A 24,386-nucleotide genomic window follows, 5' to 3' on the forward strand; every position below is an offset into this window, starting at 1 on the left:
TTGAATGGAGTCAAAAGCTCCCTCAAAGTCAATAAAGATTCCAAGGACATACTTACTGTTCGAGCCTAATATATAGTTTTGCAATGCCCGAAGCACATCTTCTGTTCCACGACCTGGAGTAAAACCATATTGTCTGCCAGACCAGCCTAAGTTTTTTTCAGTATAGTCAGTAATCTGTCTCGCCAACATCCTTTCGAACACCTTTCCTAATCCAGGTAGGAGGGCAATAGGCTGATAAGATCATGGATCATTCTTTGGCCTAGATGGTCCCTTCAGTATCAGCTTTAATAGGGTATCCTTCCATGGTGATGGAAAGGCCCCATCACGCAGGCAGCTATTAAAAGCTTCAAGAAGGATCCGATGAGCCCGTTTAATGACCTCTCCTTCAGTGAGGTCCATCCCTGGACATTTGTTGTTCCTTATGCATTGTACTGTATCACAAAGTTCAATCAGGCTAAAGGGATCCTCGTCATGCACCCCAGAGTAAGCATGATTAAGCCTTTTCATCAACATCTGTTCCTCGTCATCTTGCTCAGAGATAGTATCTCCAATCAGATGATCCAAAATCGCAGACATACTTTCTCTCCACCTTGTACTTTCCTGGTCAACACCTCCAATAGAGTATGCTGTATCTCCATTATATATTTTAGCCTTGCCAGTACATAGCTTATATACAATTCCCCATGGGTTCTCATTGCCCACTTTTCTAACCAATGTTCTCCAGGCAGTTAATTTTGATTTAGATATCATGTGCACGTATGCACTCCGTATCCTCTGATACTCTACTTTAAGTATATTAACTTCCTCCTCCCCACCGTTACGCTTACTTCTTTGGTACATTTTCCGTGCTTTATGAACTGCTTTCGAAGTTGGCTTAACTCACCAGAACACCATTTAACTGGAATCCTGTCATAGATGTGCTGGAAGCCTCAAAGAGAGAGCGCTGAAGTAACTCCACTGCATTCTCTACAGACATCTGACTGAATGCCCAAATACCCAGATTCCCAAGTCGGACATGAATATATTCGTCAAACCTGTTCCACTTTTCATTTTCGATAGCAAATCGTTGTAACTGTTCCTGAGACAGAGCTAGTTTTGTTATGTCCCTGACAGAAAATACAGTGGCCCGATGATCAGAGCAGACCCACTCTGCTACTCTGCTCTTAATCGCCAATCGTCCACGATACCAGCTGCCCTTACGTTACAGATTATCAAGTCAATATTTGATTCTCCATTAACAGTGAAGAAAGTACTATCTGAATTTGGTAGATTTTGTATAAATAATCCACAACAAGCCAAGAATTCATCTAGTTAACAAACATGATCATTTGTAATTCTATCAAACCATGATGCTGATCTTGCATTAGAATCCATTGCAAATATTACTGAATTACTACCCAAGCGATTTTGAACCAGTTCCATGTACCTGATGTAGAAATTAATGTCTGTTGAGTGATGACAATACATACAACATAGATAGAACGATGCAAGATCTGACTCTACCCCTATGCATACCATCTGTGAAGAGCACAACGAATTTATAACAGTTATAACTATGTCCTTATTAAACATTACAATTGCAGCCCTTAAGTCTGGTTCATCTGCACAGAGTACACGTGCTGAAAGTGAATATCCTGTAGGCCAACCTTTCACTAAGTATGGTTCCTCTATGCAGGCTATATCAATATTCTCTCTGCTCCACACTAGTCTAACTTCATCAGCCACCGATTTTGATCTCTGAGCATTAATCTGTAGTATACGTAGGTTACCATTCGATTTTGCATTGTACTGATTAAGAATTAAGTGATTATCAATATCTGCCATTAACATTATCAAATTGCCGTGCTCTTTCTTTGACCAACTTAAATGCATTCAAGTATTCTGGATACTGTTTACTCCTAATGGAATGATTTGCAGCTCGATTTTTTTGCCTTACAATTGGAACAGCTTGGTTGTTCTCGCTGATGAGTACAGAATGTGTAGGAACATCCTATACCTGCACAGTGACTGCAGACAGGGTCTGTGCAATAACATGTTCTGGCTGTATGACCAAATCCCTGACAATTGTAGCACAAAGTAACTAAATGAAAGTCATTGAACTTATACGACATGAAGCCAATAAAAATTCTACCATGCAGTAACAAATGACTTCTAATACGCCTTGACACCTGGAGGACCCAATTATTTCCTGTTTTTGCTTTATTAATACTACAATTCATATTTAGTAAATTTTTGTTATATAAGTCTTCTAACAGGTCTTCCTTGTTGATCGTTTTTTCCACATCATACAATATTATTTTTCACCCTGGCTCTTTTGAAATCTTGAGAATCACACCCAATTGTTTAATGCTCTCGCATTCCTTTATCTCTTGTAGCTCCTTTTCTGTTTGCATCTCCAATACCACACCATTATCTCTAATCTTCCGAAGCCTCCTTATTCTAATTTTCTTTAAGCTGCTTTTAAGCTCTTTAGTTACTGCTAAACGCACCTCATCACTATTTTTCAATCTTGATCCCTCAGCTGCTTTCACTATCAGAACATGTCCTCCTGTTCCATCCAATGACGAGGAAGACAGCACACCTGACTTTCATTTTTGCCCTTAGTTTGCCCTCGTCCCTCGATGTTCACCTGATTCTGAGGTGTTCTATGCTGGATTACCTTACTATATAGTTCTCTTACCATATTGCTATCTTTATTTTTCAGTCCTTCAATTTTTTGTTTGTATTCCTCCAATTTCACCTTCAAGGATATAATGTTATCCTTTAAGCATTTATTTCCTGCTCCCAACAAGGAAGCATTAAACAGTTCCTTATAAAGCCAGTCTTCCTTGATCTGGATCTCTCTCAGTTGTTTCTCATTCACATCTAGTATCCTCTCTAAGCCAGTGACCTTCTCCTTTAGACATTCATTTTCAATGCCAACATCATGTAGAGCACTTTCAAGTGTGCGCCATCTTGAAAGTACCCCATTTTCAAGTCATACCAACACCTTTTTACTCCTGAAAAGAAATTTCTCCAGGTCCTTGCGCAGGCAGAGAGAAAGCTCACTAAATGTTTTAAAAGATATTTTCTCAGCTAAATCTACAGGTTCCTTCGCACTATCCAGGTAAAAATCCCCTTGATCTAGCATACTCTGTATTCCTTCGCATGGAGACAAACCAAGGGAAACAGTTGGTGTGCATTTCATCAACTTCTCCAAATTCCTATTTACCTTGGCTAAGTCAAGATCCTTCGGAACATTGTGCATAGTATTTTTCAAACTGGTACTTCCTTTGGAATGTTGCACACATTTACCTTTGGCACTTTTCCTAGGCTGAGGGGATCTACTGCGTGATGACGTAGCCGTGCCCCGCAAGGTAGGGGTGCCCCTTGAACTGTCATCCATTCTATTAGATCTATTTCGAAGCCTAACTGCTCTAAAACATCCGGGAGACCGACTTCTGGAAGATAATGGAGTAACCATCCCCAAGTCACCAGTCATCTGCAAACCTTCACTTCTGCTTTCCTCTTCAGTATCTAGTTTAGTTAATGTTCCATCGGTTTTATTCTTAATATTCTTTGGCCTACCCTTTCCAGAACTTCTTTGCATTGTTCCAGTGGATATTGCATCTGTTATTTTCTCATGACTCACCACAGACATGTAGATTTCACTATATTCATCCTCTCCATTATCAACTTTCTCATCCCCAAATCCAGTCATATCTTTCGCTATTTATAACTCCACTAATTTCTCCAAGATTATTCAAATTTGCCTGAACAGATTGCATCTAGAACGACCTTGTAATTTGAAGATCCTAAGCATCATTACTTCCCTTCACTATAGAGAGAGCAAGAGAGAAAACAGGAGTCAAAAGTAGAAGGGAGTCACCAAGAAAGAGAAGAATGATGATGTCTAGATCAGGACCCTGGGTGGGCCAAGCCCATACTCGCCAGATGTGGGCCTCTTGGGTTAAATATGCTTGTGCTATGCTAATATAGAAAGTTTAACCACCTGACAGGTGCTCAACTTTCTATTTCACTTCTGGAAAATATATTTTTTTAATGTTTTTGAATTCTGTTTGGGGTATAGCAATATTTGAACATTTTACTAATGGACTGCAGTAATATTTTCAAAGAAACAAAACTTTTATTAATTTTCTTGAAATATGTGAAGATTTAAAATATAAACAGGACACTATTAGTCACTTCCGCTTCCCATTTTTTTTAAACCATTAAACATCACAAGAGATAATATTTCCATAATCACCATATTATTGCAACAGACATATCCTGTGGAATATCTTTTATGCATATATAACAAAACTGTATTTTAAAAGGTTTTAAAATAAGTTTGAAAATAAAAACCTTAAAATAAAAGTTAAGTTTTTCCTTATCTACTTTGTTTTAAAAAAATTTCATAATTTCAAAAAAAAAATTTAAATAATTTTTTAACATGCAGTTTGATAGCGAGTTTTGCTTCTCCACTTTTCCATGCTTGATCAAAGTTTTGCAATCAAGCACGTGTATTGTGGACAGTAACGATGGGCATATGCAGAATTGAAGTGCTGTTGCATTAGTAATTTATGTATCATACCACTAACCCCCTCTAATGACTGCTCTATTTTGCATGCCATGTTGTGCTAGCTGCACACTGTTATTAGGAAACTGGAAAGAAGACTTATTTATTAAAACTGGAATTCTTATTCCAATTATCAAATAAAACTTGTAATCCAAAGTACTGATCACTCTGATTTAATCTATATATATTTTTTTTCCAATAACTGTTATTTACTATTATATAATTATATAATTCTCTTATAACTATTATACAAGTTTTATTAAATTAAACTGTTTTGTAAAGTTTTTTTATAATATAACATGTTTTTCAGTATAAGATATATTAAAACAGTATGGTGGATGTTCTTTATGTATTTTTATTCTTTTTAGGCCTATGTAGCATATGTCATACAATATAAAACATAGCAAGTATTTTCGAAAATTGAGCAAAATAATATTTAATGCTGATTTCTGAACTTGGCACATGCAAAACAATACAGACAAAATACTTTCATCAAAGAAATAAAAAAACTTTTGAAAATTTGTTGACCACTGATTTAGTATAAGGATGATCCTCTGCATGATTTAGTATAAGGATGTTTAGAAATTTTTTAAACATCCTTAAAAAGTAAAATAAATTTTTGATATACATGAGAACTATGCTTTGCTGCTGTCAATTGCAATGGCTGACATATATAAAGAACAGTGTGCCGCTCTTAAATATTATTACTTATTGTAATATTAAATAATATTATAAAAAATGAAAAAAATATATTATATACAAGCTTACTTGCTGTTGCAAGTAGTGTCCAGAGAATTTTTTAATTTTTCAAGTTACTGCATATGCTTAAATATCTGCAGTAAGTGATCAAAACATCAATACTGTTGTTAGTATAATATACTGCTGTATATAACTTCAAGAAACCTTGCTAATATCATGAATATATCTTAGGATAGTATTCATACATGTTGTTCTGGCATCAGCAATGAACACAACATACTGACTATATATGTGAAGTGGTCAGCTCGCTTTGTTTTCTAAAATTGCTAATATCTGAACAATATATATGCACGCTGAGGTCCATTTATAGATGAAGAAAAATGATTGCTGAAAATAATGACTTTACAGCAAATGAGCCTTAGGTACACCCTAATAATCCAGGTATTAATCAGCAGAGTTATATGTGGAAGTGTACAACTTCTCCAGTGCTAAAGCAAAGATTCTCTCATGTACTAGTCATCATCATATTTAATATTACTGGATGGTGCATTAATACTGGCCAGTATTGTGTTGCTTTGTTTAAAACTCTTTGAGAACACTTCCATGTGGAGTATCCGACCAGGGGTTGGACACTCCATGCCATTACATTCTCTCACATTTAGTGGGGGTTGGTGGCAGAACAGAGCACAAAAATGTACAAAAAATAAATACAGGGGATGATTTTCTTTTTATTTCTCATACCATTTTATTCATCTGAAGAACGTAGTATGTTGTTTAGAAACAGAAATTAACACTTGAACTATATTTAGCAGTGTTAAGAAATTCATGTCACACATGTTGCACATGCTATACAAATTGGAGAGGTATGGCATTGAGGGTAAGTTGCTACAATGGATAAAGGGATGGTTGAGTGGGAGATGACAGAGTGGTAATCAATGAATAATGTTCTTCGTGGATAAATGTTATTAGTGGAGTTCCTCAGGGTTCGGTGTTGGGCCCATTGTTGTTTTGTATATTTATCGATGATATTGATGAATGTATATCAGGTTAAGACAGTATGCTACTCCAACTGGATCTAAATAAGTTGGGCAAATGGGCTGAGAAGTGGCAACTGAAGTTTAACATTGACAAATGCAAAGTACTGCATATGGGTAGCAATAACTCAAGAGAAACATACCAACTGTGTGGTACTACACTCAGGGATGTGGAAAGTGAAAAAGACCTGGGGGTAATTGTGCAGTCAAATATGAAGTTCGCTAAGCAGTGTAGATCTTGTCAATGATATATAGGAATTTTGCTAGCAGGGATAGGGAGGTGATTATCCACACCTAGAGTACTGTGTACAGGTCTGGAGGCCTCATTTTAGGAAGGATGTAGAGTTGCTAGAATGAGTACAAAGAAGGGCAATAAGATTGGCGAGGGGAACAAAGGGGTGTTCTGCAAGTTCTGCAAATTGCAGCACCTGGAGAGTAGGCACCTGCGAGGTGATCTGATTGAGGTGTATAAGGCCTTGAATGGGTTGAGCAAGCTGAATGCTGATGGGATTCTTGCTCAGATTAAGAACCCGAGGGGGTCATAGATTCTAATTGAGGAAAGACAGTTGTAGAATAGATGTGCGGAAATTTGCCTTTAGCCAGCAGGTAGTTGATTGGTGGAACAGACTTCCATCTTTTGTGGAAGTTGATAGTCTAAATAAATTTAAGGCTGAGCTGGACAGGCATTTGAAATGAATGGAGGGATGAAAAGGGAGGTGTTTTTTTTTTTTGGCTGATGCTGTGAAAGCTTGCTTTCTTGCATCATATGCCTCTGCTAATGCTAATGTTCAGTGTGTCCTCCATGTTTATCAGTAATGAGTGTTAAGTTGTGAAGAACATGCTCCAACATTTCCATTGACAAAAGAATTTCATCTTCAGTTGTTTTCTTCTCTTCCAGAAATGGTTAATAGATTCTTCCAAAATCCTATGTCTTTGAGATAACCCCAAATATAAAAATTGCATGACATTTAACACCATGCCAGTCCTTTGCCGTACACCTCAGAATAGCAGTTAGACACTACCTTGTTGTCAAAAATTTCATCCAGGAATTCCAGGGAAAATTGCAGTATGAGATGTTGCCAACCAAATCTCCAAACGTTTCTCAACATAATGAAGCAAAGAAAAGAAATAGTACGATGAATGAAAAATCATCCTGTATGTAGAGTAAAAATAAGAAAGTTGAAACTGCTTAGCGGTGCTGATGGTCATAAACACTTGTGCATTCAAGTAGTGGTATAGGTATCCAGTTATTCGTTGCAAACCTAGTATTTGTTTCACTTGCTAAACAAATGGAATTCATTCAACATTAGTTAGCTGAATATTCTTAGTGTGCTCTGTCATATTGCAGTTTTATGAATTATTCACTTAAGTAAGATGACTGAGCTTGAGCAGTGAATAAACATCAAACTAGGAAAGATGTTTATTTAGAACTTTAGCATGTTTACACAAGGTTATAGTAAGACTACATTTTGTGTAAATATGTGTATGAATGAAACTAGCTTTGCATGAAAGACTTGTATTAGTAGAGGACAATCCCCATTCAGGTAATCCTCGGTGACACAATTATTCAATTTGCTACGCAGACTGTGTAACTAAACCACCTTCACTGATGTGACAATCTCCCACAGTCTTCCTTCCTAATGAAGTGAGATAAAATCATTCTCATCTTAAGTGAGCAAAGAACTGTGTTCTCCATTATGATAAGGCCACAGCTCATTAGTCACTCCTTGTGAAAACAATCAAGCCCATAGAGTTCAGAAATTTAACTCCATGTGAGTATTATCTGTAAAATAGTTTTTTAATAATAAAAAACTAGGGGACTTTGCCCCTTCTCACTTTGCTTGCCAACCTCTGCACATGCTTTTCTACGTAAAATGTAGAGGTATGACGGAGTAAGTCAAGTCTTTTCTACCTAAAAGACACACTTGTCAAAACGCCCTGATCGATATCTAATCAGGAAATGACCTATATAATTATTTACCTATGCATTTGTAGTGATGCAACTGCCTCGCCCACTTGGACCATGTGACCCACATCCCTCTTCTCCCATTGGCTACCCCACCACACTGCATTCTTAAGGTGGAATAAATATCACTATGTAACTATTTACCTGCATTTACATAGGTCACTTAGGAAAAGGCCTTTTGCTTCGGGTTCCATAATGCATGAGGAATATTGTTGCATCCGAAAGAACAGGACTAAGATATTTATAAACTATACAAATATTTAAAATATTTACAAAGTACTAAACTATTTGCAAACTATACAAATACATATTTAAAATATTTAAAAAATACTAAAACTTTACAAATATACAAACTAAACCTTCATCAGCCGACATTACAATGGAACATCATGTATTAGAGAGTGAAGCACGTTCACGAGGTTGGTGAACATTATGGAGGCAATTTAATTATTTACCTGTGCACTTGTAGTGACGTAATTGCCCCACACTATTCCCCCATCGGCTCAAATAAGTGACATTATTGCCCTGCTCTCTTCTCCCATTGGCTCAAATAAATATCACAAGGTTGAAAACTTTTTCAATGTATAGAATATTGTTTATTCTACAATATTGTTTGCAGTAAGCTTGGTATATTGTTTAATAATTGAATCCAATTCCAACAAGGCCTGTTGAAATTGGACAAGCTGAAGTTTGTTATTATTGGATAAGTTTATTATACTTATGGGTTGAGTACTTTTATTACAATTTAAATTTTTATTTTTTTATCATGTCTGTCTTTAATAGTTATGAGCATAGTGTGAATCTATATGATTAAAATTATAAAAAGACCACCATTCTTCCTGGGTTCTGGCAGAAGTAGCAACTAGTGGCATTATTGCCTTTTTTGATGAGATATGAACGTAAATGAATTTCATAATGGAATTGGACCGAACTTTGAAATAACACAGTAAGTTGACTCCAAACAATATTGTAAAACGCTTACCTCCTTTTTATTTTATCAACAAAATTTCTTCAGTTAAATGCTATTTTTAATTCAGCTGTAATGTTAGATTGCAGGATTTTTTGCCTGTGTTTCACAGATGACATTTTAATTATCAGCAGTGAACAATTGATCAACATTCTCCTGTTATAGTTCAGTGTCTTTTATCCTGTTTAAATGTACGCTCAGAGTTGAGAAGAACAATAGTTTATATTTCTTAAATCTAACAATATCACCGTTAATACCACCAATATAATCAGGATAACTTTTAAAAAAACCACATTTTTAGCAAACCTATATAACAAATTGAAGGGCAACCAGATTGGTGAAGAGAACAAAAGGGTGTGCTTACCTAGAAAGGCTTCAGTTCTGTAAATTGCAGTGTCTCATGACCCGGCACCTGTGGAGAGATTTGATTGAAGTGTTTAAAGCCTTGAATGGATTGAGTAAGCTGAATGTTAATGGTATTCTTCCACTTGATGATACTATACATATGAGGGGGCATAAATTCAGAATAGATGTGTGGAAGTTTGCCTTCAGCCAGCGGGTGGTTGATTGTTGGAACAGGCTTCCATCTGTTGTTTGTGGAAGTGGACGGGTTGAATAAATTCAAGGGAAAACTAGACAAATTGTTGGAGGGTATGGGTGGGTGAACTTTTTTTTTTTTCTGATGCTATATAAACTTGCTTTCTTGCATCATTTGCCATTACTACTACATTACTACCTTATTGACCTAAAATTTCAATCTAACTAACACTTAAAACTGAAATAATGGCATGTAAGATGTGAAATCAAAAATAAATGAATGGTACACCTTTACATTCCTCTGCAACTCATTTTTCTGACCCATAATGCATGGTGATACAGCTCTTGATAAGCAGAGGTACAACAATGAGTGGTCAGGTGGATACAATTGCTTCACTATAACTTTGAGAGTGGCATATACTCAGCATGGAAAGATTTGTGTGCATTGTGATGATGGGAACTTAGACATTTTTCCTGCACACAAGTATGCTTAGCCTATGTTGATTAGGTTTCATTCTGAAATCTTGGTCCCAATATTGGCAGATGTGAGAGTTTATACTATATTTATGGTATTTATTTAAAATTTATTTCTTTTGTAATAATTTTGATAAATATAAAGTGTGTGCCTGATAAATGTAAAGTACTTCATATGCTATAGTAACAACAATAATTTTTATCCTGTGCAAAGTCACTTCATCTCTTACATAGTGATTCACCTAATTCTACCAGTTTTTTTTTTTTCTCTAATGAGTTGTAATCCAATGGGAAACACCAGTTTTTCACCCTACAAAATTTGTATATTACTTTGGCACATTGGCTTGTCTTTGCACTCCAGTCCAAAACAACAAGTTGATATAAATTAACCATTAATAATTCTGTGGTATAGAACATTATGGGTAAATTTTGACATGCATATTAATTTCTAGGGTCTGTGCCATCCTGCACCTTATAGTGATGAGTCTGCAGCAATAGAAGAGAGAGAGCATTGTGACTATTCCATCCGTATTACTAAAGAGATGGCAAGAAGTGGCATGGGCAAGTTTTTTTTTTTTCTTCTGCATTGTTTCTTGATATGTAAACAAGTTTCTTGGTATGTCAAAAACTAACCAATGTGATTATTTTGAACAATGTTATATTTTAACTAATTTGTGGTTTGTAAATTTAAATTTATTTTTGTTTTAGTTTTTATCTGATTTGACTTATGATTTTTTTTCAGGTCCTCCAACCAACACCAAGAGATAACTTTCTAATATCTTCATAGCGTAATTAAATTCTCATTTTGTATTGTGACTCCATGATTCTACATACTATTTGTTATAACTGATTTCCCTCCTCACTTTGAAAAGGAGAGACATTTGCACATCTCCTATGGACCTCCCCTGAATCCAAGGATACTCTCATAATTATGGCTGTGGGCTTGCTTACCTCTTTTGTTGCTTCTTTTAATATAATAAATTTAGGTATATTTTTGGTATCTCCATCTCTAAAAACTTCTTCACATATAGATGCAAAATATTATTAATTTTCTCAGCAACCTGAACAAGATCATCAATATTTATGGCATTCATATCCAGTGGACCGATGTGGTGCATCCCTTTCCTTCTACTGTTAACATAAGACTTCTGTAATCTGCAGTAGTCTGCCTGACCCTTTGTTGACTTGATTACTGATTTATACTTTCTGTAGCCCTCTGTTTCCTGATAATTTATAATCATCGTATGCATTTTTTCTTCTCTGCCACTAGTTCCATCAGTTCGTCTGACATTCAGTTAGGTTTAAATCTTTGAACAGTATGTCAGTTGGTATAAAAAGCTTAGTAACTTTTACGTTTACTTCTTCAGCTACTTCCCATTTAGCCTTTTTAGTTATTAGCATCATTTGGTCCCTCTGAAAAAAAATTAAAAACTAAGGCTGTTGTAGTTACCTTTGCAAAATACCCTCCCTTAATCTTTGACAGTAGTTATATCTTTAAATAAATCCAACTTAAAAACACTGTGATCCCTTCATCTGGTGACTCCTTAACCTCAAGATTATTATTGAATGAAGAGACACTACTGATAATCAGATCAAGAGTATTGCTTTCTGACCCATAATGCAGAGTGATACAGCTTTTGATAAGCTGTATACGATAGTATGGAAAACAGTCATTTAGTAAATCCAGAAATGTCCTGCTGCATTCAGGGGTGGGCAGAGGGGGCTGTGCCCCTTAACCAAAAATTAGAAATTTAAAAAAACAGAACACAGGAGGTGTTTTAAAAAAAAAAAACAAACAAACTCAAAAGCCTGATTGCCATGCCTTACGTTGTTACCTAGACCTGGTCACCATGCCCCCCCCCCCCCCCCCCTTACGAAGGTACCTGGATACGCCACTGTCCTGCTGTATGAATGATCTATCCACTGTTTCCAATGTATTCAGAAAGTTAAAATTTCTCACGATAAGGTATTCTGATTTACTATCCCACTCTGCTTGTATAATTGCTCATTATAATCATCGCAGTAATTTGGCCTGTAACACATATACTCTTACTCTCTTTTTTTTTGTTTTCTCAGGGCTTTTGTCACCCCAAACTTACTCAACGTTACACTGATAACTGATGCCAGTTGTACTGCCTTAGAATGTGCTTCTTAACCAAGAGCATAACTCCACTTCCCCGTCCTTTCTGTACTTGTACCCACAGTATCAAAATTCAGCAATTTCTGTCTTGAATGGTCTTGTTTCAGTTAATCCTGTAAAATGTCTGCATTTGATAACTTAATCAGCACTTCAAATTCATGAAATTTATATACTATAAAAAAGAGCAGTAATAAATTTTCTGTTCATACCCAGGGGTAAAGGTAAACTGCAGCTACTATCAGTCCACTGCAGGATGGAAGCCTCCTCAACAATTCATGTTGAGGGAAATGGACCATAATTTGCCAAGCCGGTCCAGTGCGGGTTGGCAGATCAACCTTATTTAGCAGTTAGGGGCTTGATCCCCGGTCCACTCAAAGAGCGTGTGCTATTGCATTCCCATTCCCGACCACTCGGCTATGGAGGCTTGTCTGCTTGGTTTCATCCTCCTTTTGGGGATTAGAGGTTAACATTGGGGACCTGTACCCCTAGGTAGGGGTCTCCCAGTGTTAATCTCTCTCTCTGTGGGGCCTGGTACAGTCTGGGGTTGGCCTGGAGAAGGTGCATTCCGAAAATAAAATCCTGGTCCTCTGGGTTGGGAGTTAAACAAAAGGCTGGCACCCTTTCTTGTGAAAAACTTCTGTTACATATCCCCAAAAGAAGGATAAAACTGGACAGAAATTTAGGCAACAAAATTGGCTATGAAGTGGGAAATTAGAGAAATCATATACTGGGAAATTAGGGAAATCATATACTGGGAAATTAGGGAAATCATATACTGGGAAATTAGAAGAAGTGTTGACAGAAGTTACTAGTAAAAACTTAGATCTAATGGTTGTGAGAGAAACTAAAAAGAAAGCTACTGGTTGCGAGATCCAGGATGGTTATGCAGTGGTTGTGGATAAGGTGCGGCAGAGGGCAAGCTGGGGTTTCTTTATGGATAAAGAAGAAATGGAAAAATGCTATTAAAATCTGAGAGGAAGTCAGCAATTGTTAAAAGGTAGTGCTCAGTATTTATGGAGTGAAAATGGTCATAATTGGAACATATGCATCCAACAAAGGATGCACCAGTACAGGTAAAAGATGAGTATTTTGTGCAGTTGAGTGAATCTATGGAGACATGCAGAGATAACAAGAGCTCTTTGTCCTCTGGGACTTGAATAGTAGAGTTGGTTGAATGATTGGGATTTAATGGTTGAACCTTTCGGTGAGAATGTAAAGAATGATAAAGGTAAAAGATTGATCGCATTGTGTGAAGTGCATAAAGATATCCATCAATTTACTTGGGTGAAGCATACAAGAGTCTTAAGGTCTATTAGTGACCATCTGATTGTAAAGCAACAGAGGTGCTGCATTGTGTGAGGGATGTGCGGGTATTGAGAAGTACAGAATGTGGCATGAACACTGCTTCTTGCATGCACAGGTAAATGTGCCTTTGGTGGTCTAAAAGGAGAAATGAGCAGGATAGTGGTATCATCAAGTACAGTCATCCCTTGATATGTGTGGGGGTTACATTCTGGGAAAACACCGCGCAATGCGGAACGTAGTTTGAGGGTTCCATACCTCTATGCAAAAAAAATTTGCTAAAAAAATTAAATTGAAAAAAATTGTCTTCATTTGGTAAGAAAAAAGAAAAAAATTACAAACATGTCCATAAAATTAATCTTGCTAATACATACCTCTAGATTTTTAATCTAAATTCATTACTTCATCGCTGTTTTCCTGTGATAAACTTGCAACAGTATCGGCACTTTTTGGAAAAAAAATTAGTTAAAATTGTTCGCTTAGAAGCACGCTGTTTTTCTCTATAAATTTCTTCATGAGGAACTAAAGCTAATGGTCAAGTTCTGCGAAAAATTTAAACTCCCCTCCAAATTAGGATCCGTAACACCAGGGGCTCACACCTGGTGAGTATGGGCTTGGTATACCCATGGTCCTGAGCTGGATATCATCACTCAAGAACTTTTTTTTTTTTTTTTTTTTTGGCTGGTGCAGCCTGAGCCTCAGGCTTCCTTGCACCATATAGCTAATAATAATATCCAGAGCTTCTTGGCTAAGCTGATTTGCAAGTCTTAAAAATTCAGCTAGTTTCTTTGCGGTCAAATCTTTGTTTGCATTTTCATTTTTATCTTTTTTGTTATCTTCTTCACAATTTGAAAAAATATCGTCCACTGATATTGTTCTCTCTGAGATTCAAGGGCTTTTGTGATATCTGCTGGTTCCAGTTCTTCAAATCCCTCTCCACTAATCTTTTTTCACCCCACATAAACTTCACCCCACATGAACTCAATATTTTTTATAGCATCAAGAATGTTATAATTCTGCCAGTAATCTCGAATTGAAAGACTGCCTATTCCATCAGATGCTTCTACCAATTGTGAAAAAGATCTTCTTAGGTAACAAAGTTTAAAGGAAGCATTAATTCAGCCGATGGACCTTGGTCCATCGGCTGAATTAACGAACTTGTATTCACTGGAAGAAAGTAACTTTCACATTTGGATGCAGATCAGACAAATGTGCAGGATAACTGGGTGCATTGTCAAGAATTAGCAAGATTTTAAATGCTATATTTGGGCAATATCTTTTTGTTTCGACGTAAAAGCAATTTAAAAACCAATCCTAGAAGATTTTAGCCGTCATTCTGGCTTTTTTGCTCTATTTCCAATGAACTGGTAAGGAGCTTTTTGATATTCCTTTGAAAGCATGAGGATTTTCTGATGTATAAATAAGAAGCAGTTTACCCTTAAAATCACCTTCTGCATTGCCACATAACAAAAGTGTTAACCTATCTTTTGCAGCTTTGTAATATGGGCTAGTTTTCTCTTCTTTTGAAATGAATGTTCGGCTTGGCATACACTTCCAAAATAAGTCGGTCTTGCTAGATAGCCCTCAGTTGCTATCTTGACTTGCTAGTTAGCCCTCAGTTGCAATAACATCCTTTAAAGTTTTCAGATACAAAGAAGCAGCTTTCTTATCTGCACTGCTGCTTTGCCCGTTAATTTTAGATTGTGAAGACTGACATTTTTTGCAATTTTCAAAACCAACTCTTACTGGCCTGAAAGACATCTGCATTGGATGGACCGGCTTCTTCTTCTTGTAAGCAATTAAAAATTTGCAGAGTTGGCATAAATAATATCTGAACTAAGAGGAATTCTCTTTTTGATAAAGATCTTCCATCCAGAAAGAAAGTAATTTTTCTGTTTTCTCTATATAACAGAGATTTCTCACTTTTGTAGTGTTTTTTGCAGCCAATGATGTGGTACAGATAACTGAACTTTTAATTTTATCAGCATTTTTCCTAATTTGTCAAATGCTAGATTCATTTATGCTGTATTTCTTGACCAATATCACAACCTTTTCACCATTTTCTAACTCCTTGATGATTTTTAATTTTTCCTCTAAATTAAAAATTTTTGTTGTAGCTTGCTTCATATTAGGCACGAATTAAACACACACTTCATATAGACAAGAAATATTAAATTAGCAAAAGCAGTCCTTACTGATTAAAACACTTTATTTTCCTCAAACCAGGAAACGATTCTGTCTGGACAGCTAATGTATGATAACTGATGACGGGGGTTCCTGAAGTAGGAAGTTGTTTCAAAAATAACCAGACAAACACCACTGTTTATTGCTATGTTTAGTTATAAGAAACAGTTTTGGCCTTTATATTTTTCTTATTTTTTTAAAGCACGTTTTTGGAGGTCTTGATCATAAAACAGTAAAAACAGTTTGCACTTTTTGGTTTATTGGGCTTTTCTGTTAGTGCAATCTATTATAAATGGGTAGTAAATTTGATCTTATTGCATTTGCGATAATCCCAATAGCTGGAATTGTGTGGGTTTTATGTTATTATGGTGAGATGTGTTTCCCCTTCAATGAAATCTTCAATCGTATAAAAAACAAATATTTTCAAAATCTGCTCTTCATTCCTATTTTTGAAGCTTCGTAAACAAAAATCGCAAAGGTAGCGAAACTTGCTGTGCAATCTAAAATTTTGGTAAATTTTAGATTGCACATATAATACCTAACTGTGTAATAGCGAAACCAAGATGAGAGTGTTAGAGGATTGTATGAAAGTAATATTGATCAAAAATTGAATGTATGGGAGGATTGGAGTGCAAGTGAAGTCTACAATCAATTAAAGATGTGTTGCATGAGGCAGATAAGGAAGCACTTGGTTTTGTAAGGAAATTGAATAACAGTAAGCCAGAGTGGATGACAGGAGAAGCTGTTGAAATCATCACTAAAAAGAAGGAAGTATAAAGCATGGCCAGTGACAGACTGGGTCTGAAAATATTGGTTGCCAGGAGACAAAGGGGACCCACCCACAACTATTATATTTTCAAGCTACTAAGAGGTCATTAACATTTTTAACATATTGTCTAATTGCAAGGGGCTCCACTTGCCATCGGGCAAGTGGGGCCCCTTGCAATGACCAGTCTGCCAATGAGCTGGCTTAGCTCTGGAAGACAGGATGATTTTTTTTTTTTTGATTTGGTAGTTGTTGGCGCATCGGCTTCTGTGGCCATATTGCACCTCCCAAGGTTTTTGCAGTACTTTGATCCAAGCCCGAGGCGGGAATCGAACCCGCGACCTTTGGGTTGCCGGGCAGGTACTTTACCCACTCGGCTAGCCCGGTCGGCTCTGGAAGACAGGAGGATCAGAAAAGGTATCAAATTATTAAGAGGCGAGTGAAAAAAAAAATTGTACAGAAATGTAAGGAAGAATATTGGAAATGAGTTTGTTCTGAGATTAATCACTTGATGGTAGTTACCTCTTTGAGTAAATCGCACTTTAGCACACTGTGATCACTGCAGAGTCTGTTTGGTGATTTTCACTTGATAATCAGTGAAAATCTTGATCTGATTTTCACTGATAATCAGATCAAGAGTATTACTCCCTCTAGTTGCCTCCCGAACATGCTAATGTAGAAAACAATTATCCAATAAATCCACCAAAGCCTTGCTAGTGGATGAGTGACCAACCCACAAATTCCAGTGAACCTATGAAAAATTAAAATCCCCCATTATAAGACACTCTGATTTACTGGCCCACTCTATTTTTCTGCACAATTGCTCATTATACTCATCAGATTCATTAGGCCTGTAACACACATCTACTCTCATTTTTCCTTTCCCAGTGCTTATGTCACACCAAACAGACTCAACATTGCATTGTCCACCAACATCAATTGGATGCACTTACTTAGATTTTGTGTTTCTTTTTTGTGTTTGTTGCTTCTCTTGTAGTTTCTTTTAGAGAGATTTATCTCTAAATTTTTAAGGTCATGAGCGTGACCTTAAGGCCATATAAAAGGTCGTGAGCATGGTTTATAAATTGTATTAGTTACCAATTCAAATCATTAAAATGCACTACAGTTTCATCGTAATAAAATAAATTTTCTGTTTATATTCCGGGACAACCAAACGGTCAGAGAAGTTCACAAGCTAGCCAGAATACAAGAAGCAGCACTGTATTCAGTCACGTGTACTTATGCACCTGTGCACCTGACCACTAGGCTACGGCAGCCTCTGTCATATGTTCTGTTATAAGAATCAATTTTGAACGCCTTTGTGATATTTTTCTACAACACATTTCTGGAGGTCACGACCATAAAACAATAAAAACAATTTGTACTTTCCAGTTTATTGGGCTTTTCTGTTACTGCAAGCAATTATAAATGGGTAGTAAACTTGACCTTCTTGCATTTGCAAAAATACCGATAGCTGAAATTGTATGGTTTTTTTACGTTATTATGGTGAAATGTGTTTCTCCTTTACTGAAATATTCAATCTCATAAAAAACAAATTTTCAGAATCTTCTCTTCATTCCTTTTTTTTTTTAAGCTTCGTAAACTTGTTACTCCATGCAAATCGTGTTAGTTGAAATTTGTGTGTGCCGTTAAAAAATGCTTATGCATGCAATCTTGAAATTTATAATTAAAAGAGAAGATTATCTTGGAAACAAACGTCTCTTGAAACATTTCTGAAAAAGACGACTCCTTGTGCAACAAACCAACGAGTGCCAAGCCAATAATGAGTGATCAACAATTGTGCATTTAGTCAATAATGATGATGATGAAGAATAAACATTCTTGAACATTTGTAAGTCGTAAATAATTTCTCTATTATTATAATTTGTTTGAATTTACAGGCTACATTCTCATTTCTTTGAATAAATCAGTCATTGTTTAAACATAAACCAATTTCATTGTCGAGAACATAACCCCTATTTTTAACCTTATGTCTCTGTGAAATAAATTCCCACTTTACGAGTGCATGCAAGGAACGAATTAACTGTTAAAGTCAAGAACTACCTGTATATCTTTAGTGTTATAACTGCATTGTGATATAAGTGATAGGTGGAACAGGACAAGGGTATGTCTGCCAGAAGCAAAAGTTGATGACGTTGTACAGCAGATAACATCTTTTAGGACACAAAAGGTGATATTGCTGTATACGTTGGCACTAATGATATTAAGAGTAGTTTAAGTGTTATATTTTTGTATTGAAATTGAATCGATATCATGATTCAGACCACAGCAGCAAAGCAAAACGCTCAAGCTAATGGGAGTGCCATACTTCAACTAATGAACTGATGGGGGGGGGGGGCAGTTGTCCTCTGAATCACAGCCTATTGAAATGTACTGCTTGTTTGATGTTTGTGGACAATCGGGAATGGGATATATTGCCAAGGGAAATGTCTTTGCGTGTGCTATGTAAGGAGTGTGAGGAAATCAGGCGCCAACTCAGTGTTGTTATGGGCCTATATGAGAACTTGAAGGAAAGGGTAGATGCCTTCGAAAGATATAAATTGACCTATCAGGCACTCAACTGCCCACATCAACACAAGAGCTTGCACTTGAACATCACGCAACACAGCGGCAACCACCAAGGCAGAATGCGTTGGTCCCACAGGAACTAGTTGTTGTCGGTGACTTTATTCTCAGGAAAACAGTGAATATATTGTGCAGAAAGGATAGGTGGAACAGGACAAGGTTATGTCTGCCAGGAGCAAATGTTGATGACGTTGTAGAGCAGATAACATCTTTTAAGCACACAAAAGGTGATATTGCTGTATACATTGGCACTAATGATATTAAGAGTAGGAGACCGGCAGAATTACTTAACAAGTACAAGTCAGTGTTGAAAAAAAGCCACAAGTGAGGGCTGAATTTGAAAGTGTCTGCAATTCTGCCTAGACACGACAGGAGGGAGTATATGATTAGAGCCTTGTCGATCAATTCAGCCATGGAGATTTTGTACAAGGCTCAAGTCTGTGCTTGTTAACAGGAGAGACTGCTTCTACAGAGATTGGATACACTTAAATAGAAAGAGTGCAAGAATATTTGTGAAGTGTTGGTCAAAACATCAAAGGCAGATATTGTTGGGGAATCAGATACATCGTGTCACTCAGATATAAGGGATGCAGAATTGGAATTTGAGGAGTACAATGTGGATAGGAAGGGAGAAGGGATTATGTTATTAGTTAAAAAACACAAAATCCAAGGAAGTACAGCCAGTTGACATGGGTGGACAGAGCAGTGTCGAGTCAGTTTGGTGTGACATAAGAACTGGGAAAGCAAAATTGAGAGTAGGAGTGTGTTATAGGCCTAATGACTCTGATGAGTATGATACACAACTGTACAGAGAAATAGAGTGGGCCAGTAAATCAGGTTGTCTTATAATGCAGAATTTTAATTTCCCAGATATTGACTAGAATTTGTGGGTTGCTTACTCACACACTAGCAAAGCTTTTGTGGATTTATTTGATTGTTTTCTACAGAAGCATGTTCGGGAGGCAACTAGAGAGAGTAATAGTCTTGATCTGATTATCAGTAGTGATTCTTCATGCATTAAGAATCTGAAGATAAAGGAACCACCAGGGCAGAAGTGATCACAGCATGCTTGAAGACCACACAGACAACAGAGGTCTCAGACAGTTTTTAAATTCTATAGAATCAGATCAACTGATGTTACCAACAGCAAATTCAAAATGGAAAACATTCAAAGAATTAATCTTGGAAGCTACTAGGCTTTTCATACTAACTAAGAAATATTGTTCAAGGTTTAGGCCTAAATGGATGTCAGATGAACTAATGAGACATGTGGCAGAGAATAAAAAAATGCATGGGATACATATAAATTAACAGGTGACACAGAAGCCTATGAGAGATATAAGTTGGTCTGTAACCAAGTCACAAAGGAGGTTTGGCAGGCAAAGGTAGATTACAAGAAATCTTTGGCAAAGGTTGCAAAGAAAAACAGCAAAGAGTTCTTTACTTATGTAAACTTTTGAAGGAAGGGAATGAATCAGATTGGTCCTCTTGATATCGATGGGTCAACTGTTGATGATTCTGCTCAGATAACTAACAAACTAAATGAGTATTTTGCATCTACATTCACACATGAGAAGTTATTCAGGGAGGGGAATCCCACAGGTGAATTAAACTACGGCAGCGAGCTAGATGATTTTGTAATAACTGAGAGCAAAGTGGAGGAGAAATTGTTGAAGATAAACATAAGAAAGGCACATGTAGGAGATGGGATATATCCAGTTATATTAAACGAGGCAGCAAAGGAAGTAAGCAAACCCTTAGCTATAATTATGAGAGCTTTTTTGGACTCGGGGGAGGTACCCATGGACTGGAGATGTGCAAATGTGACCCCAATTCACAAAGGAGGATCAAAGGGCAACACAAGTAATTACAGACCTCTTAGTTTAACTTCTGTTCCAGGGAAAGTAATGGAGGCACTGGTTAAAGAAGCATTGCAGGATCGTCTATACAAGACTTAATTTATAGCTTGGACACAGCTTGAGTTTGTTAAGGGGAAATCTTGTCTGACAAATCCGTTTGGATACTATCAAATGATGTTGGTCACAAAGCAATTGGATGCAAAGAATAATTTTGATATCATATATTTGGATCTTAGAAAGGCTTTTGATACTGTTGCACATGGAAGACTGCTGCACAAATTGGAGCAGTGTGGCATTGGAGGCAAATTACTGGTATGGATAAATGGATGGTTGAATGGTAGAAGACAGAGTGGTAATAAATGGACATTGCTCATCGTGGACTAATGTTATTAGCGGAGTCCCTCAGGGTTCAGTGTTGACTCCATTGTTGTTTTCTGTATTTATAAATGATATTGATGATATTATATCAAGCTTAATGTCCAAGTTTCAGATGATGCAAAGGTTGTCACGGTTGTTAATGACACTAATGATAGTATGCTACTGCAACAGGATCTAGGAAAGTTGAGCAGATGGGCTGAGAGGTGGCAAATGAAGTTTAATATTTAACAAATGTAAAATTTTTCATGTGGGAAAGAGATTACATTCAATGGTAGTAGTGGCATGTGATGCAAGAAAGCAAGTATATGAGCTTATGCAGCATCAGCCAAAAATAAAAAAAAAAACATCACACCATTCCCTCCAAATGCCTGTCCAGTTACTCCTTAAATTTATTTAACCTATCAACTTCCACAACAGATGGAAGTTTGTTACAGCAATTAACCACCCGCCCAACCCTGTGGGACTCCACTAATAACATTAGTCCATGAAGAGCAGCACCGATTAATTACCACCCTCTGTCTTATCCCACTCATCCATCCTTTTATCCATTGTAGCAACTTACCGTTAATACCATTCACCACAGTGTCAAAAGAGTTCCAAATATATGATATCAAAATAACTTTTTGCATCCAGTTCCTTTGTAACCACATCATAATATCCTATCAAATTTGTCAGACAAGACTTTCCCTTAACTGACTTTCCCATGCTGTGTCTGAATTATTGCTGCAGTCTTGTCTATATGATCCTGCAATGCATCTTTAACGAGTGACTCCATTATTTTATCCGGAACAGAAGTTAAACTAACTGGTCTGTAATTACTCGTGTCACCCTTCGATCCACGTTTATGAATTGGGGATACTTGCACATTTCCAGTCTGTGGGGACCTCCACTGAGTCCAAGGATGCTCTCATAATTATGGCTAAGGGTTTGCTTAGTTGCTTTGCCACCTCCTTTAATATAACTGGATAGATCCCATCCACCCCAGGTGCCTTTCTTATGTTTAACTTCAACAATTTCTCCTCCACTTTGCTCTCAGTTATTACAAAATCATTAAGCACCCTGCTACAATTTGATAACATTCTGCCATTTTCAAACCTTAATAACTCCTCATGTGTGAATGTAGATGCAAAATACTCATTCAGTTTGTTTGCTATCTGAGCAGGATCATCAACCATCGATATCAAGTGGACCAATCAGATTCATCCGCTTCCTTTTAGAGTTTATATAAGTAAATAAATCCTTGCTGTTTTTCTTAGCATCTTTCGCCAAAGATTTCTTGTAATCTGCCTTTGCCTGCCTAACCTCCTTTGTGACCTGATTACAGACTAGCTTATATCTGCCATAGGCTTCTGAGTCGCTTGATAATTTATATACTTCCCATGCATTTTTATTCTCTGTCACGTGTCTCATTAGTTCATTTGATAACCATTTAGGCCTAAACCTTGAACAATATTCCTTAACCTATGGTTATGAAACACGATACTTGATTTGTTTGTTTGTTTTGGAGCAGGAGTTTCTGTTTACAGAGGGAAATTGTTTTTGTGGAGCGAGGTGTGAAAAAGAAGCCGTTGCTACGTCGCACTTCCTAGATACAGCTACATCGAGAGAGAGAGGGCCAAACGATGTTCTTATGTCTCCGCATGGCTACTTCGGGACGCTAAGAAAATAAACAAAAGACACCTGCAAGCTACTGTTCGTCGATAAAGCGAAATAGTAGCAACAACTGCTTATGAAAGGCGAACAGATCGTATTTCCTTTCTTCAACGTGTATTGCCTCTTCGAACAGAAAATCAAGGAAATTCATCTGTTGGAAACGAGAAAAACTGGTGTAAAATTGATAAGCATTTGATAAAAAAAAAGTTTGCTTTATTGTAATTATTTTTAGTAAACAATATCGGAACAGCAGTTTCCTTGGTTTGATCTTCTAACGAAATTTGGAGAAAATATTTCTATTTATAGCTGCGTTATAAACTTCGAAAACTGGTGCATCGAAGGAAAGGGGGGGAAAAAAAATCATCCGCTATGAATAATGGGTTGTTTCTTGAAATGTGTATTGTTCACAAAACTGCAATATTTCTAACAATGCAAAGCTAACTAGATTACGACTAAAGGCTGCTCAAAAAGTATTGTTTGAAGATACAGTCTGGCCTCGTATAGCACGATAGTTGCGTTCCTAGAAATCCTCGTGCAATGCAAAATCGTGCAATATAAACAACAGGCCCTATGGGAAAAGTAGGGTTAGGTGCCGACCACCCAAGATTGAACACACATTTGGAACCAAAACACAATAAATAATCGGGTAATTTTAATCGTTATAAAATACTTACGTATTTTATAACGATTAAAATACGTAATAAAAATATTATATTATAATAAAGTATTTTTAGTATTTTTAATACTAAAAAAGTATTTTTTACGAATAAAATACGTATTTTATTCGTAAAAAAATTATTATATTAAATAAAATAGTCGTAATAAAATACTTACGTATTTTATAATACGTAAGTACTGTATAAATTATAATACGTAAGTCGTAATAAAATATTGCTAATGCTTTTGCTTCTATCGTAAGCAAACTTGCTTTTTGTTTGATTTTCTATCCAAACAGATGAGTTGGATACAGCTGCAGGGTGGATTACTGCTATTCTTGTGTCTTAATCTAATGGATTTTAATTACACTGAGTTGTTTTTATTTTCTCTGCATTCTTTGTAATTCTCGGCGTTGCCTGATTTAGGTCTATAGCACGTGCAATATCACATGGCCTTTCATTTCGCTCAAAGCGTTTCACAATTTCATATTTTTTCTCTATCGACAGAGGCGGACAGAAGCCTTACGGGGGAAACCACGGTGGGCCGGGGGCCGGTGTGATTTTGGCCATAAACCGTAGTATGAGGCCACTATAAATTTTCCCGGTTAAGAATTTTTGATCCAGTCC

General features: G+C 36.6%; 1 protein-coding gene across 2 annotated transcripts in view; it reads left to right on the top strand.

Annotated features, from left to right (window-relative positions):
• Window positions 1-24,386, top strand: part of LOC150091138 (choline-phosphate cytidylyltransferase A-like) — a 260,273-nt gene that overhangs the window by 81,408 nt on the left and 154,479 nt on the right. Inside the window, exons 1-2 of one of the 2 annotated variants that reach the window (XM_090382186.1) lie at window positions 9,068-9,203; window positions 10,688-10,796. In XM_090382186.1, the coding sequence (XP_090238312.1) occupies window positions 10,778-10,796 (19 nt within the window). In that variant the 5' untranslated portion in view covers window positions 9,068-9,203; window positions 10,688-10,777. Of the gene's footprint in view, window positions 1-9,067; window positions 9,204-10,687; window positions 10,797-24,386 lie in introns of those variants that run through there. The other variant, XM_090382185.1, reaches the window with a different exon arrangement.

This window comes from Mastigoproctus giganteus, chromosome 1 (assembly GCF_048544385.1).
Source record: "Mastigoproctus giganteus isolate SK-2022 chromosome 1, ASM4854438v1, whole genome shotgun sequence".
NCBI lineage: Eukaryota > Metazoa > Arthropoda > Arachnida > Uropygi > Thelyphonidae > Mastigoproctus > Mastigoproctus giganteus.